Source organism: Mchenga conophoros, linkage group LG12, assembly GCF_057382185.1.
Source record: "Mchenga conophoros isolate Kocher_MC1m ecotype Shallow Benthic linkage group LG12, M_conophoros_male_GT1.1, whole genome shotgun sequence".
Classification (NCBI taxonomy): Eukaryota; Metazoa; Chordata; class Actinopteri; order Cichliformes; family Cichlidae; genus Mchenga; species Mchenga conophoros.
Window position 1 is genome coordinate 16,384,627 of NC_140537.1, and position 16,501 is coordinate 16,401,127.

The window sequence follows — 16,501 nt, forward strand, 5'->3', positions numbered from 1 at the left end:
GCTGTTGGCCATCATAAAAAAGAATTAAACTCTAACACAGTTTCATATGTCTTTAGTTTCCAATCCTAGATGCTGCTGCGTTCATCTTTGACAACCCACAACATCAAGCAAATAAGTTTAAAGTAATACATTTAGATATTAATTGAGATCATGATGTACTGTATTTTCATGCCCTTATAAAAAATGTAGCTTCACTGTGCTTTCCTTAACTGGAACAGTTGCTATGGTTATCCTGACAACCATTAAGAAGTCATGCTGAGTAGCTGAAATAGACTTTAACAACCTCACAGCGAAGTGGAGGATAAAACATGCACAGCAGGTAGTTTAATAAGTAGCAGCTATTCCTCATAACCTGTGTAGGACCTTCCCAGCTTATTAATCACTCCCTCCCAGATTAATGACCTAAGGGTGCCTTGATCTTTTCAGAAAAGTCTTCTCTGTGCCAAGAATACCAAAGCAAACAGCATCGTCTTCTATAGGTTTTTAGGCCTCATGAACGGGGCTTGGCTACCTTGAGGAGGAGGAAGGGTGGGATTTAAGTAGACAGCACAGACTAAGGAAAAATAAAAAATAAAGCGAGGGATCAAGGGCCAAAGAGAATTTGAGAGATAGAAAGAAAAAAACATAAGGAAAGGCATCCCAGCCATGAAGTCAGTGTGAAAGAATGCTGAGTTCACAAGCTTTACCTCTTACACTTCAGCAATAGCTCATATTATTAATATCACTGAAAAGGGCTATTCATCTTCCCTCAGACAGCACATGGAGGAGAGATATGGGATGCAGAAGGAAGGAAAAGAGGACAGAAAGAAGCGAAGGTATGGCACTGCTTGTGACATTCTTGGACAGCCCAGATGGGGCATGTGGAGTATAAGTTCATCTTTGAAATGAGTTTTCCCTTTTTTGACAGTCTGGTGAATTTTACTTGCAACTACTGCTGTGTGTCTTTTAATACCGGCAGTTTGTAGAGAAGCAATTCTGCACGCTTCAGTGGTTCTATTTCTAATATGAAAAGACAGACACAAAAAAAATCTATCCCTTTCATTTGTACGGACTTCCAGCATGTGACAATATTTATCTATGTAAAGCCAGTCATTATGATTTTTAAGTTTAAGAATGTGACTCATCCTCAGCCCTTTATACTTCTGTGAAAAAGGACTTGCTTTTGGCTGTGATGTTAACTAAGAGGAACCCAGTGAATATAAATACAAAAGTAGGGAAGAAGAGCCCTGACTGTGTGCCATTTCACTCTTCTAGACTTCTGCTGAGAAGTCATCGGTCCGTTCCACTGCCTTCAAGTGCGTAAATCCCACAAGGACTTCATCCACAGAGACAGGCCACAACAGCCTGGACCACATCCTTTGTCCTCTGAAGAAAGCAAGCAATCCAAATATTAGAGACAAGCGGGACACTTCAGGTTTTCGTCTATATTTCACGCATGGATTGATGCTTTAAAATACATTTTGCTTGGGTTGAATGAAAAATTAAACGAACGTACCCGATGTTATCTCTTTCCCCTCAGGCACTCTGTCTGACTCTGGACGCAACTCCATGTCTAGCCTTCCCACCCACAGCACCAGCGGCAGCCTAAGTGCTTCCACAGGCCCTGTCAGTCACAGCGATGGCAGCTCCGCTCCTGCAAATAGCCTCAGCGAGGGAGTACAACCCAATTTCTCTCCATGGGTCAACGGGAATAGCGCTAACCTTGACTGTAGTTACGGTGCTGATTTAAACAGCAGTGGGTTGGTATCTAAGGCTAATGAGGACGCCGGCTCCCCACTCTCTGCAAATGAGCCAAGCGCTCTCTCTGAGACTGCAGGTGGGATTCGGTCTCCCATAACTACAGATGAGTCACTGATTGAACGCTTGGAACAAAAGCTGCTGGAGAGAGAAAGTGAACTACAGGAGCTGCAGGTACAGAACTGTCACGTGAACAAAAAGTAGAGGTTAATAAAAAATAAAAACCAGCATGTGCTCTTAATCACGATGAAAATGAACACTCCTTAGTAATTAGGCCTTTCACTTTGCAACAGGTGAGTTTTGAGGAGAAGGAAACAGACACCTGCCAGCTGTTTGAGGAAAGACAAAGGTACTGTGCTGAAGAGATGGAAGGGCTGAAGCAGCGATGCTCCACAAAGCTACGCCAAGCGTCCCAAATGGCTGCAAAAACACAGCAAGCACTCCAGCTGCAAGTCAGCCAGCTCCAGGTCAGCCCTCGTCTGCCTTTATTTAAAACCATGTATTCCTGGGTCATCTTTATCCTACCAACCATATTTCATGTAACACTTGACCACTTGAATAATTGAAAGGAAAAATAAATTCTCATGCAGGCAGAGAAGGAAAGGCTTCAGGAAGACTTCTCTAAGCTAACTCGGGAGAAGGAGCTTATTGAGCTCAGACTAAAGGCTTATGAGGCAGAGAGCACACAGCTAGCTCCGACCCTCGAGGAAACTCAGTGGGAGGTAAGTCATGGGTTATATATGTGATATACTGTAAGTTAGACATGAAAGCTTGTAGCATGAAAAACAGTGTAATACAATATAGAGCTGAAGTGGGATACCAGCTATCCTTCCATCACCAGAGAAAACATTTGAATATCTTCTATGTTTTATGCTTTTTCATTATCACTTATAAGAATTGACTTGAATTGAACTGAAAGCCACTTGCACTGCATTCAGTGTAGTGCATATTGATACGTTTATATTGTGAGTAGCTGCAAACTTAACTCCTAAGAATTTGGGAGAAATGCTGATTGATTTTCTATATATATGATCTATATATACAATCAAAGAGGCTGCCAAGGGAATTATCACCAACTCTGCAGCTCCCTTCAACTCCAACTCCAAGAAGCTTTTCAGCACCTTTCACCTCATTGTTTGGTTGCTGCACTAATCTGATTTAGTCTCGCCAGACCCCTCACTAACATTTATCAGCAGCAAGAATCTGCTCTGATAAACTAAGCTTAGAGAACACAGCTCTTGAACACAAGCCTTTAACAATTTAAGGTGAAGGAAAAAAATAGCTACAAGGAGTCCAGAATTTTATTAGCTTATTTATTAACTATCTATTTTACAGTTAATCTTTGGCACGTGAAAGTGTTGCTTTTCATGCGTACAATCATTCCTGGCAGAGAAATGTATTAATGTTTTTTTTCACGGTTTCTGTGCTAATTTTATAGATTTTTATAAGACTAATTGTAAAACAAAATTTACAGTTGAATCCGTAATGCTGTGGGTATATGCTATCTTGAGGCAAATACACCCACAAAAAGACACATTAAGGGGCAATTCAATATTAAAACAGCATGAGGCTAAGCAGTTGTTTACGTTTCCCTAACTGCCTACTTTACAGAGGATAATTCACAGTTTCATCTTCATAATTGTCTTTTGTCTGAATGTAGGTGTGCCAAAAGACAGGAGAGATCTCACTGTTGAAGCAGCAGCTAAGAGAGTGTCAAGCGGATGTCAGCCACAAGCTGAATGAGATAGTCGGCCTCAGGGCATTGCTGAAGGAAAAAACAGCAAAAATGGAGATTCTGGAGAAACAGAACAAAAACCACGAGGACAGTCTTCACTCCCGCACCATAGACATTGAGGTTAGTCTGCTGATTGCAGTTTACACCACTGCAGAGATGAGACACGGACATGTGCATAAAATGCTCACACAATGCTCATATGACAATAGCTTGGAAGGATCCCTGCAATCATGTGCTATATTTGACTGCCGCATGTTGAGTAAAGTGTTTTCAATTTCCATGTTTTAGCACACTTAATTACAGTCCTAAAAAGTGAGCTTATTTGGCACTTTGTATAATTAGAGCCTGTTACATCCCTCACAACAGTCTTATAATTGCTGCCTAGGTTCTGACCATTTTCCGTTTTTAATTCAGGTGTGCCAAAATGAACTCCAGCGCAAAAAGAATGAGGCAGATCTTCTGAGGGAGAAAGTGGGCAAACTGGAGAAAGACATTCAAGGAATGAAACAGGATCTAGTCACTGCCAAAGAGCAAAGGCTGCAGCACAGTTTGCAAGTCAGAACCCATTCCCCGTCTCAGACAGAAAGCCAAGGTTCAGAATCCACAGACCAGGGGCGAGAGGGAGAGAACAATGAGCACACCTCCACAGAATCCCTCCAAAGAGAGGTGGACAGACTTAAGCAGCAGCTACGGGAGGAGAAGATTGCTCAAAAGAGGCTAGCCAGCAGCTTTGAACAGGAGAGGCAGACGTGGAACAAGGAGAAAGACAGAGTTATAAGGTATCAGAAACAGCTCCAGATCAACTACCTGCAGATGCACAGGAAGAACCACGACCTGGAAAGGATCCTGAAGGAGCTGACAGCAGAACTGGAGAGCCGGACAGAGCTAAGCATGGATGTCGCCTACAGCTCAGGGTTACAAACTTATGACGATGTTATTGCCACAGAGATTTGAAAACTGACTGCTTTTTTCAGCCGTAGAAAATTATCTGTCTCTGTGTCTCAGGCAACGTCCCAACTGGAGTTCATTCACTGCTAATTAGTGTGCTTAAAGAGTTATTTGACGGAATAGCTTTTGGTGATGACAGTGTTATCACTTGTTTAAAAGTAAATACTAAATTATTTAATATTCGGGGGGGGGATTGTTTGTTTTTCTGTCTAACAGGATCACTTAATGTTCAGCTGACTTATTTCCTTCATGATTAATGTCTGATGGCAATGCACAATAAGCATGGTAGCTGCTTAACATCTGTCTCTCCCAGCATGACCAAATGACAAAGATATCATCTACTGTGAGTCTGGGCTTCTTCCTTTTAATTTGCTTAATTAATCCATCTCACTGTTATGCTCCCACATGTTGTATTCGTAATGGGATTGAGCATGGAATGTAGTTTAAGCATTTTTTATTGGTCATTTCAAAAACTATACACAATTATAAATCGTGGCTATTTTCTAGAGACACCGGTGTAACAAAAGAAATCCACAAAATACATAATGAAGTCATGTTAAGCTGCCATGCATTGTGAGTCTTCTGCAGTATAATGAGAGGTCTATATACAAACAGACAACAGTGGCACTAATACATCTAGCTCTTTAAAGTTCACTTGCGCGATTAGCAAATTTACACTGATAAACATTACTGAAAAGAAGTCAGAGTCCTGTTATCATGTATACATTAGTCCACTGAACACATATGTATTTTTAAATGTAATTGTTCAAATTTGTTTACTACAACCAATTCTACAAACACAAGCAGGGATTTAAAATGTTCACTGTGCATCTCTCTGATAAAAGAAGGACTGTGTATGTGTGTCTGTTCTTCATTATTTTCAGCCGCTGCTTATCTGGTCTTCTCATTTGCTGAGGGTATTTTTGTGGGCCAAAGGAAGCAGTGATGAGGGCTCCTGCTCCTTTAGTTAAAAGCTGCTTTTTGTTAGGCCTTGGGAGTTTCCTGTTAGGAAACAGGTAAGAGACCTACAACATTACCTCATATGTGGCAGCCACATGCACGGCAAATTACTACACCTTAAAGATCCAATGGATGATCTCCAGTGGCATCTCAGCCCGCACCCCACCCATATTTTTCCAGAACTTAATGAAGTACAATATAGACCTCTAACAGACACCAAGTGTAAACGTTGGCATCTATTTTGTGCTCTGTGAGAAGGAGACAGATTGAAGGGAGCTGGATAATCTACAATAAAAGCAAATATTTTAGAAGTTTAAAAAAGGGAAATTTTCCAGTAATGTCTATCTAAACCGTTCATCTAACTTTGCGAAAAAGTAAGCTGGCGATGCTCCCACTGGAGGCAAACAATCCTTCCTAGCTACAGTCCCAGCCATTTGGCTCTAATATTCTGGAGCTATTCCACTTCCCACAAGGGCAAAGTAGTTTGTGAAGCAAAAGTTTAACTATTCCACCAAGCTCAACACTAACATAGACAGACAGTGAGGCAGAATATATGATTCTACCTGCAGGTCAGGAAAGATTTGGAGGCAGACAGACTAAGTGGAATCTAAGCTGGGTGGCTGTAACCAGTAGGCACTCAATACAAAGTACTTACTTACTTACTCTAAGCCTAGGCACAGAAACTGGTGAAAAAAGGAAAGTAACAAAAGGATGGTGGACATTGCAGCTATGATAATGGTTTTAAGAAGATGCTTGAAACCCCATTTTCAAAAATAAATCAATCAGCCAAAGAGCAACTTGCATATCATGGACAAAAATCTTTACTAACTCATCCTGGGTTAGTATGAACATAGCTGATTAGCAAAGAAAATCAAACATGTTGCAAATGGTTGCCTTTTGTGCATCACAACTTGTAATTTTGACAAAATTCTTGTGCTCTATTTTGAAATCAAGATTATTCAAAATTGACTTTTGCTTCTACAAAGATATTTCAGTGTTTCCAATGCTGTGAAATTGAAATAAAAACAGAACGGCAATATTTTCAACTGAACTAAACTAAACTAAAACGTTGGGAGAATCAGGTCTGATCATTGTTCTGAGTTGCCCTTTTTCAAATGTAGCAGACATGAAGACACGCCCTTGGTTTAGGCAAGGGTGACAGCTGGATAGAGCATGCAGGAGAAAAAGCGTACTTCCTTTGACTTTAACAGACATATACTACCTGCCTGATTCTCACGTAGAAGCATTAGGACCTTGCAGGTAAAAGACTGTTTAATCTTCAGTCTGACTGCGTTTTCTCGTGCTTTTTTGCTGTGTAATGTCTAGAAAAGTTCAGCACTCCAGTGCTTTTGTCTAAGCTGTTTCTATTTGGAAACTGAGGAGGCAAACTGATGTAGTGTTGAAAGCACAGGGTTTTTCCATTTAGGCTTTAGATCAATGAATTTCCTTGCTCAACAGTTTGGGAGCCTGGTTTATTGGCTTTTATTCCATAATGCACCAAATGTTTTTAGTGGCTGACTGTCTGGTTTGTAGACAGGCTAATTTAGCCCCTGTATTCTTTTACTATGGAGCCATGCTGTTGTAATACATGCAGAAAGGTTTAGCGCTGTCTCACAGATGTTGTCTGGCTGGCACCATGGAAGAGTTTAAACTCGCATTTCTGGATGAAGCCACAATTGTGCTCATTGATGATGGTTTCTGGAATTGCTCTTTGTCCTTGTAGTAATTTTCTATTACAGAATTGTGTCCATATTCATGTCTGAAGATCATGGCCAGTAAATAGAGGTTTTCTTCCTGTTCCCGCGCTTACAAGCATTGATCCACCATCTCTGGAACTTTTAATCTGATACATTAATAATGTAGAAGTCTCATAAGGTCACAAAAACCTGTGGGTTTTCTTGGGTTTAAAGGGTTAAATTAACGCTTTAAATATGAAGCAGAAGTCCCACTGCCCCAATATTTATTATGTAACACATCTATAGTTTAGGCTGAAAATCCATGCTTTAAATATGATTCTGGTTTTTGACAGTAATTTATGAAGCCCTGCTACGTAGCAAAGGCACTGAGGAGCCACTCAATAAGCATGGTTGAGATGTCTGAGGAGTACTATGCTCGCTAGGTGCTTTCAGTGGCTAGCCCTGTATCTGACAGCTCTTCTTTTTCTCAGCCTGACAGCATGGAGACAGGTGGATCAGCATAGTGTACAAAAGCTTTTTCACACCCCCAGGCTGGTGTAGGGGTAAGGGACAGCCACTGCAAGGTCAGTAGGAGTTGCAGAGAGGCCCAATACTGCATTCTGGTTTGCATCACGACAGCACATTACATCAGATGTGAGCTGGATTTTTTCTTTCTTTCTTTGTTATACACACACTGGCTGCTTCTTTGGAAACCAGTTTAGTGGGACTAATTTTGCCAGAAAACAGATTAAAGAGCTTTCTCCATCTCCCAAAGAAGCAGCACCAATTCCCATTATGCCTGTTTTTAATCATTACTACAACTATCTTTTAATATGTTTCTCAACTGAATTGCATAAGGGTGGATTTGATGAGCAATTGCTAGAATTAAACTCGTAAATAAATATGAGTGTCAGTTCTTCACTATCATTCTCCATTCCTGTTGGACTTAAATAATAGGAAGATTGTTTCCCTCTCCCATCTAATCAGCTAATTTCGGCCTTTTGATACCACTTCCTTCCTTTCACAACAGCTCGTTGTGTCTCAGCTTCTGTCATAAATGAGCTGATGAGACCAAATCAGAACTGAAATCAAATTAAGGCCCATTGTCAGTGCGCGTGGCTTCGTCACCAACGTGAATGGAGGACCACACTGAAGAGATAACAAGAAACTCAGAGTCGCTGGTGAAAGAAAATAACAGAGCTGGGGTGGGTGGCGGATTTCTTCCTCAAAATAACCACATACAAAACATCAACTATATTTACACAATTGCAATAAAAAAATGCAATGTTTTTCCTGTGATTTTGAAACGTAGCCATTTTAATGTGTTTTAACTGATAATTAACTGAAAAATATATTGCATGCATACATATTTATTGTGGGCTTTTAATAATTTTACAAATATCGACCTCTGTCAGCTGTATCATCTACTGAACAGGGGTTTTCAGGGAGGATCCGATCTCTTTTTATAGACTCAGCTGAACATACAGAGTTCTGGTCTAGCAGATGTCTGAGTATGACTGAACAGCAGTTAGACAGCCATCAGTAGACTGGGTGATAATTTAGCCCTACCCTGCAGTGACATGATAATAATGCACTCATATCCTGCTGTGTTTCTTCTGATCGGCTGATAGTCAAGCACAAAAGGGCCTGAATTCATTAATAACACAGAGGAGCTTTTTCAGACCTGTTCAACATGCAAAGCGAGGCTCTTTGGTTACATTTTTAAAGCAAACATGTGAATTAAAATTCACACCTGAACTACCGAGGAGGGAAAAATGTACTCCTATGACTCTGACGCACTGCATTTCACGGTCCAAACCTGACTTTCAAAAATATAATAAATATTCCATACTGGTAAATAATAGAAGAGTCAATAACACTGTATCAGTTTCTGCCTTGGTCTCATTACTCATTACACACTCACATACTCAAATGTGCTCCATCCGAACTATACCCCTAAGCAATTAGTTGCTCTAAACTATCAGGAGGCCAGTTATTCAGGCAACTATTTCATATTTTTATTGGTTTATTCAGGGGCCTGCATGCAGACCAAGCTATAACAAACACAGGCTCTGCAAATCCCCAAGCCTCGTGCAGTCAGAAAAGTAATTGGGGAGGGAGTCCCAAAGGGTCCTCACATACTGCTGAAGCCTTCGCTACCGACATGTTGAAATGGCAGCTGAGGTAGATAGGTTTATGAGTGTTTATGAGGAAGCGTTACTGTGTGTGTGTAAAGGATATATACAGTAAGTAGAAGAGGTGGCTTGAATATTTTGTGTGAACAGGCCTGGAGTCTTTAGACACTCACTCGTTGGCTGGGAAACCATCTGGTCCCCCAACCCCCCAGCAAGGTTGCCCATGGTTATAAATGTCTGTGGCAATGTCAAATTCTGTTCGTGAGGATGGGGGTGGGTGGTGGGCGGGCTGTATGGATTCCAATTTAAGCCCCTGCTGCTCAAAATTACTTAATTAATTCTATCTCTCACACAGAGAGAGAAACTTCCTTTGTAAGTAATTCTACCATTCATCACCATCCGGCTCTTTTATTCCAAGGCTTTGCCTATTATCAGCTTGTGAAATAGGCAGGAACAGTCGAATGGAGAATTTAAAATAAGGCCCATTAGTGAATCCATAACATTAAATAAGCAAAAACTGTGAAAATGAATTGACACAAATGTCCTAATCATAAGGCAGGCTTAAAAATGCATTCAAATGTTTTCTCTATCAAACGTATCCCAGGAAGATTCATAGTTCCCCAGCTATGTCAAATAATGCGTGTGTGTATGGTTTTGTTTTTATTATTGTTTAATTAAAAATGAAATACCACAAAGTCATGCAGTTAGGTCCATATATATTTGGCCACTGATACAAGTGTTGTTTTTTTACCCGTTTACAGAAACATATTCCAGTTATAGTTCTGTAATGGACACGGATATAATGTGGAGACTCTCCACCTTCATTTGAGGGTATCCACATTATCCACATGGAGATGTGGATAATGGCCCACAAACAAACAGCAACTGAAAGCTGCTGCAGTAAAGGACTGGCACAGTATTAAAAAGGAGGAAACCCAGCATCTGCTGATGTCCATGAGTTTAAGACTTCAAGCTGTCATTGTCAGCAAAGTATTAGAAATGAACCTTTTATTTTCAGTTATTTAATTTGACCAACGACTTTTGAGCCCCTGCTCACATTTTTAAGCAATGAATTAAAGCTGAAAGTCTGCACTTCAACTGCATCTGAGTATTTTCATTTAAAATTCATTGTGGTAATGTACACAATCACAATCAGAATAAAGTCATCTCTGTCCAAATATTTATGGACCTGACTGTATATGCTTATGAAAAAAAAAATGGGTGTATTATTTTTATACATGTGATGAGCTCACAACGTTACACAACTCCCATGAAAATAAAAAGTATGCCTGATTTCACTTCAAATTTCAGTATCCATGACTTCAAGGTCATCTTTTTGTGCACTTCTGGATCTGAGCCAGCACTCAAGCAGTCAATGTGGAGTTCTATAACCAGAGGTGGGCTAGAATAGGTAAGGTGGAGTTCAACAGGAACAGGAGAAACCATGAAATAAACTTCAAAGATCAAAAACTACAGACAATCGGTGCAGCGGACACTTTTCACTGTTTTTAGAACTTTGCTCTTTTCCGCAGCTGGCTGACTGACCAACAACAACACAAGCAAGAGGGGCTTACAGACTGCCTGTACTACATACTTGACAACAGAGCTCGCCATCACCAGACTGCAAACGCACTACCTCTGCTGAAAAATAAATTCTGCTTTATACATTCTGTATCCACGAGTCCGCTAGGGTCCGAGTGACGTAAATTTTGTCATCAGATGGTTAGAGGGTCTGTCTGGATGTTTTAATGTCTGCCTTGTTTTTTTTTTATTCTTGTGACCACACAGACTTGTTAAAGAAGTATAACAGGAATAACTACTCAGCTCTTGGGTCTCCAGCTATCCAGGTTCCCAACTGAGTACATTCTAGGCTAAACCAAATGTGTAACCAAAATTAAATTCAAGTCAGGCCAAATTTAAATAAAGTATGGTTTTTGATTTTTATGGGTTCGCCGCATAACTTTATGATCACACCTCGTAAATGTTATACACACAATAATTTTAATTATGTGTGTTAATTTTTTACACTGACTCTGTGAACTGAGACAAAGTGATCATATCCCGCGGTGATGATGAAACGAAGGTGGGTGGCACTGCATCCATTTAGCTGAAAGAGAAAAATAAAGACAAGTCATGGCTTTATTAATTCTCATTAAACTTATTCATTCTACATTTACTTTACATTTCCATTTGAACCTACTGTTATAGCATTTGACTGAAGATGTCCCTCTGTACTTTCAAACTCTGCAAGGCAAAGAGTTTGTTAATACCAGTTAAAAACACTGTGAATGGTGCTTTGACTGGATGTCCTTATTACCTTTCTCTGCAACAGGCTCAAACTGAGAAGCATTTTGTGAGGTGTTTTTTTCTATTTTCAGGTGCTTCACTGCAAAACAATTAGAAAGAAATCAGCAGAAGATATTAAAAATTGGAAAGAAACCATGAAACAACACGAGATATAGATACAAACTTTAAAGAAAATAGATATGTCTAGAAAACAATATTTAACAATAAGCATTTTAAATATGGAACAATGTTACACCTCATCCTTGAGACGTTTCTCTTCCTTTAAATGACCCCCCAGTCATTTACTGTCCAGTGTTTGACAGATTAATCAGTTTCCTTTTTCTGAGCCACTTAATTACAGTTTTATTGACATATCGTGACAGGAACTTAAGGGGGGCTTGTTGAGGCCACGTAAAGCTCAGGAAGCCCAAGAAATTTTTCAAATAAACTGCAGAAACATCATGACTGCAAATGAGCTGCTGGAAGGTTTCATGAAGGGGTGATTATGTCTGCATGGAAGAGTCATCAGAAAGAACCCTAACCCCCAACCAATACCGCTGCCTGGTATTGAATATTAGCAGTGGAGAGATAAAACACATCACCTGAGTGTGCAGTACTGATTAAAACTTTGGGGGCTCCGAAGGAGCGGAAACAACAATGACAAGAATGGATTCATGCGTATATCGGCAAATTATAAATGGAAATATCCTGTAGTTGGCTGAAAAGAAAAGGTCAATTTCTACAATAACACCACTAAGAATTTGTTATCCCACACATTACTTTAAAAAGCATAACCTAAACCTTTGGGAAAGGTGCTCATAATTCCCTTGAAGAGCAGCTAATCTGCAATACTACGTGGCTACAAAAAGTGTTTTCAAGCCGTGCTACATAAAATCATTTTAATGCCTGTTTACTTCAGAGGGGTGCATACAATCCACACAAAATATAATCCCAATTTTAAACAAAGCTGGGATTGTGGAATGCTGTGTAAAATGTAAATAAAAGATGCATACACTGATTTGCAAATCTCATAAACCCTAATTTTTTTACAAAAGGACACAGATATTTAAACTGAGAAAAAAATAAGGTCATTTTGAATTTGATGGCAAAAATATATTTCAAAAAAAGTGGGGACGGAGCCAACAAAAGCTTGGAAAAGTAAGTGATACTAAAAAGAGACAGCTAGGGGAACATTTTGCAGCCAGTCAGGTTAACTGGCAACAGGTCAGTAACATGACTGGGTATAAAAAGAATATCTCTGTTTAAAAGATTCAGGAAATCTGAAGGAATCTCTGTGTGCAAGGGACAAATAAATACAGGCTAAAAATACATGGATACCCTTGATCTTTAGGCCCTCGGGCAGCACTGAAAAACAGGCATGATTATGCCATGGAAATCACTGCATGAGTTTAGGAACCTCTCCAGAAATCACTGTCTGTTACCACAATTCACTGTACCATCCATTCAACTTAGGTTAAAGCTCTATCACGCAAAGAAAATGCCATACATGAACACAATCCAGAAATGCCGCCGCCTTCTCTGGGCCAAGGCTCATTTAAAATTGACTGAGATAAGGTGGAAAAGTATTTGGAAAATTTTTTTGGAAGACATAAAGACTGCATAGTCCCAAGACTAGAGGACAGGGATCAACTGCTTTGTTATCAGCACTCAGTTCAAAACCTCTCTGATGGTATGGTAGCGCCTATTTAACTCACATCTTGTACATCTAGAAAGGCAACATCAGTGATCAAAAGTATATAGAGGTTTTAGAGCAACACATGCTCTTGTCTAGATGACGTCTTTTTCAGGGAAGACCGTGCATGTTTCAACAAGACAATGTTAAACTGTATACTGCACTTATTACGACAGCTTGACTTTATAATAGACAAGTCTAGGTGCTGAACTGGCCTTCCTGCAGTCCTAACTTTTCAATAGTTCAAAACACTTGGCTCATCATGAACTAAAAAAACCCAAAAAAAACAACAAAGACCCATGACTACTGAACAGCTAGAATGTCAGACAAGAAAAGTCCAGCAACTGGTCACTCAGTTTCCAGACATTTACAGACTGTTCTTAAAAGAAGAGGGGATACTACGCAGTGTAGTCACAGCCCTGACATTTTTTTGGGACGTACTGATACGACTGAATTAAAAATGAACCATTATTTTTTCTTAAAATTCTTTAATTTTCTATGTTCTATTGTGAATAAAATATGGGTTTATAAGATTTGCAAATTATTATATTCAGTTCATCAAATTTTACACATGGACCCAACGTTTTTAGAACTGGACATGTATGTTTGACCTAAGGTGCACACAGCCTCCATACCATTGTAGCTGTCCACTGTCACAGTGCCAATGTTTGTAGGTTCAGGGAAGTGAATGATGAACTCTTGAGGAAACATCCCAGTGGACATCCAAAACGTTTTAGTGTTTCTGAGTGATAAGAAAGACAGAAAATCATGACATTTTACCATTGATGAAACCTTTTTAGATCACATTTTGATATCAACTTTATCAACAATATTGCACAAAAAAACCTTCATATTTTGCTGCCATGTAGCCAGACTTTCTTGAAATATTAAAAATGTTAGCTAAAGCAATAGTCCTACCGCTTTTCCAGTCATTTGCACAATCATGTGACTCATTCAAGCAAAAAATAAAGCCCCTAATTCAAGACACCCAAATTTCTCTCGCGCCATCCAACAAGCAAAGCATGCACATGCACATAAGATCCAGAGCCACTTCCACAACACAAAGGACTTTCACAGTTTATGGCAGGGCATTCAGGCCGTCACACAGTGCAAGCCTGCAACAGGCACCTGTGATGGAGATGCCACACTTCCTAAGGAGCTGAACAAGTTCTACGCACGGTTTGATGCCCTGAACAACACACAAGCAAAGAAAGCCACGCCCCCCACCACCGACCAGAACATCTCTCTGCCTGCAGCCGATGTGAGGAGATCTCTCACCAAGGTCAACCCACGGAAAGCTGCTGGACCAGACAACATCCCAGGTCGCGTGCTGAGAGGCTGCGCTGATCAGCTGGCCGATGTCTTCACAGACATCTTCTACTCATCACTGAGTCAGATGATCATCCCAGCGTGCTTCAAGTCCACCACCATCATCCCGGTGCCAAAGAAATCCTCTGTAATCTGCCTGAATGACTACTGTCCCATCGCCCTGACCCCATCATTTTGAAGTGCTTCGAGAAACTTGTCGTGGTGCATGTGAAGAGCAACCTCCCCTGCTCACTGGACCCGCTGCAGTTTGCATACTGGCCAAACAGGTCGACCAAGGATGCCATTTCCACTGCACTTCACCTCTCCCACCTGGGCAAGAAAGACAACTATGTCAGAATGCTGTTCATAGACTCAGATAATTCAGCATTATCCCCCAAAAACTGTTCGACAAACTCAGCAAGTTGGGACTGAGCACCTCTCTCAGCAACTGGATACTAGATTTCCTGTCAGAGAGGCCTCAGTCCATCCGAATCGGCGACAACATCTCCAGCACAATCAGGCTGAGCACAGGAGCTCCTCAGGGCTATGTTCTCAGCCCTCTGTTGTTCACCCTCCTGACACACGACTGCACCGCCCTACACAGCTCTAACCACATCATCAAGTTCGCTGACGACACAACCGTGGTTGGACCCATCAGCAGCAACGACGAGTCAGAGTACAGAGATGCGGTTCAGTAGCTGGCGTTCTGGTGCAGTGAAAACAACCTGTCACTAAATATGGACAAAACCAAGGATATGATCGTCGACTTCAGGAAGACTCGCTCTACTCACACACCACTCAGCATCCACGGTTCCACAGTCGAGTCTGTTAACAGCACCAATTTCCTGGGAGTTCACATCTCAGACAACCTCACCTGGACCGCCAACACCACCTCCATCACCAAAAAGGCCCAGCAGCGCCTCCACTTCCTGAGACGCCTGAAGCAGGCCAACCTCCCTCCTCCCACCCTCACCATGTTCTACAGGGGCATAATAGAGAGTGTTCTGACCAGCTGCATCCCCGTGTGGTTTGGAAACTGCAAAGTCGGTGACCTCAGCCAGCTACATCGGATCGTCAACGCAGCTGCAAAGATCATTGAAACATCTCTCCCTCTGCTACAGGACATTTTTCACAAACGCTGCATCAGTAAGACCTCCTGCATCGTGCGTGACCCGTCACACCCCTCACATGGACTCTTTTCCCTCCTCCCATCCGGCAGACGCTTCGCAGCATTGGGGCCCGATCCTCCAGACTGAGAGACAGCTTTTTCCCACAAGCTATCAGACTCCTGAACTCACTACCAGCTCCCCCCACCCAATACACCCACACAAACCACTAACTGACTCTACCGGACTCCACATACCACTGCCTTTGTAAATACAGATGCTGCTCTATGGAGAATCCTACTCTCAGGAATCATGGTCATTTTAAACCACTTCAAAGTCACCTTAAATCTAAATTGTAAATTTTAGACTGTTATTAACCCTTTTACCTCAAAGTGTATATTTACTCCCCTTACCTCAGTCTCAAAGTGTATATATATTTATTCTTACTCTTTATATATTTCTTGTTGTTCTTTTGCACTGTATGGAACTAGAGCCTCGTCGTCTCGTCTCTATATACTGAACTGTATTTAGCAGAGATGACAATAAAGTTTACTTTGAATTTGAAGGGACGAACCAGTGTTATGTCAACACAACAGACAGCTTAGCAAAGAAGCAATTTTAAGTTGCATCTTCAGGCGCCGTTAAGTAGCAGCTTGTAGCAAAATCACATAATTTGTTTCCTTTTGTTTAAATGAATATATGAAAATTGACAAAGATAAAATTGCTGAGATAATCACAGCTTAAAAACTAGCACTCACCCGTCGATAATGTTTTCTGGTGGGTGATTTTCATCGCTGGATGCAACGAGGACAACTTTCGCACCTAAAGAAGTTAAAGACGACTCAATCATCGCACAGAAAAGGTTATAGTCTCCGAGGCTTTCTGGTTTTTCTATAACAGAACACAACAAATGCTTT

The 16,501-nt window shown here is 40.8% G+C and overlaps 2 protein-coding genes across 5 annotated transcripts in view; one reads left to right on the forward strand and one right to left on the reverse strand.

The window, feature by feature from the left end:
• Positions 1 to 4,799, forward strand: part of lzts1 (leucine zipper, putative tumor suppressor 1) — a 17,054-nt gene extending 12,255 nt beyond the window's left edge. For 2 of the 3 annotated variants that reach the window (XM_085294062.1, XM_085294061.1), the window contains exons 4-10: positions 753 to 815; positions 1,255 to 1,414; positions 1,520 to 1,911; positions 2,031 to 2,204; positions 2,328 to 2,459; positions 3,398 to 3,592; positions 3,887 to 4,799. In XM_085294062.1, the coding sequence (XP_085150188.1) occupies positions 753 to 815; positions 1,255 to 1,414; positions 1,520 to 1,911; positions 2,031 to 2,204; positions 2,328 to 2,459; positions 3,398 to 3,592; positions 3,887 to 4,426 (1,656 nt within the window). In that variant the 3' untranslated portion in view covers positions 4,427 to 4,799. The remainder of the gene's footprint in view (positions 1 to 752; positions 816 to 1,254; positions 1,415 to 1,519; positions 1,912 to 2,030; positions 2,205 to 2,327; positions 2,460 to 3,397; positions 3,593 to 3,886) is intronic. The other variant, XM_085294063.1, reaches the window with a different exon arrangement.
• The window catches only part of hspb11 (heat shock protein, alpha-crystallin-related, b11), an 18,319-nt gene extending 1,845 nt beyond the window's left edge, over positions 1 to 16,474 (reverse strand). The window contains exons 1-5 of one of the 2 annotated variants that reach the window (XM_085294075.1): positions 16,343 to 16,474; positions 13,806 to 13,912; positions 11,509 to 11,577; positions 11,392 to 11,435; positions 11,224 to 11,298 (exon numbers count right to left, since the gene is read on the reverse strand). In XM_085294075.1, coding sequence (XP_085150201.1) covers positions 11,224 to 11,298; positions 11,392 to 11,435; positions 11,509 to 11,577; positions 13,806 to 13,912; positions 16,343 to 16,434 — 387 coding nt within the window. In that variant the 5' untranslated portion in view covers positions 16,435 to 16,474. Of the gene's footprint in view, positions 1 to 4,857; positions 11,299 to 11,391; positions 11,436 to 11,508; positions 11,578 to 13,805; positions 13,913 to 16,342 lie in introns of those variants that run through there. The other variant, XM_085294074.1, reaches the window with a different exon arrangement.
• Positions 16,475 to 16,501: the final 27 nt, after the last annotated feature.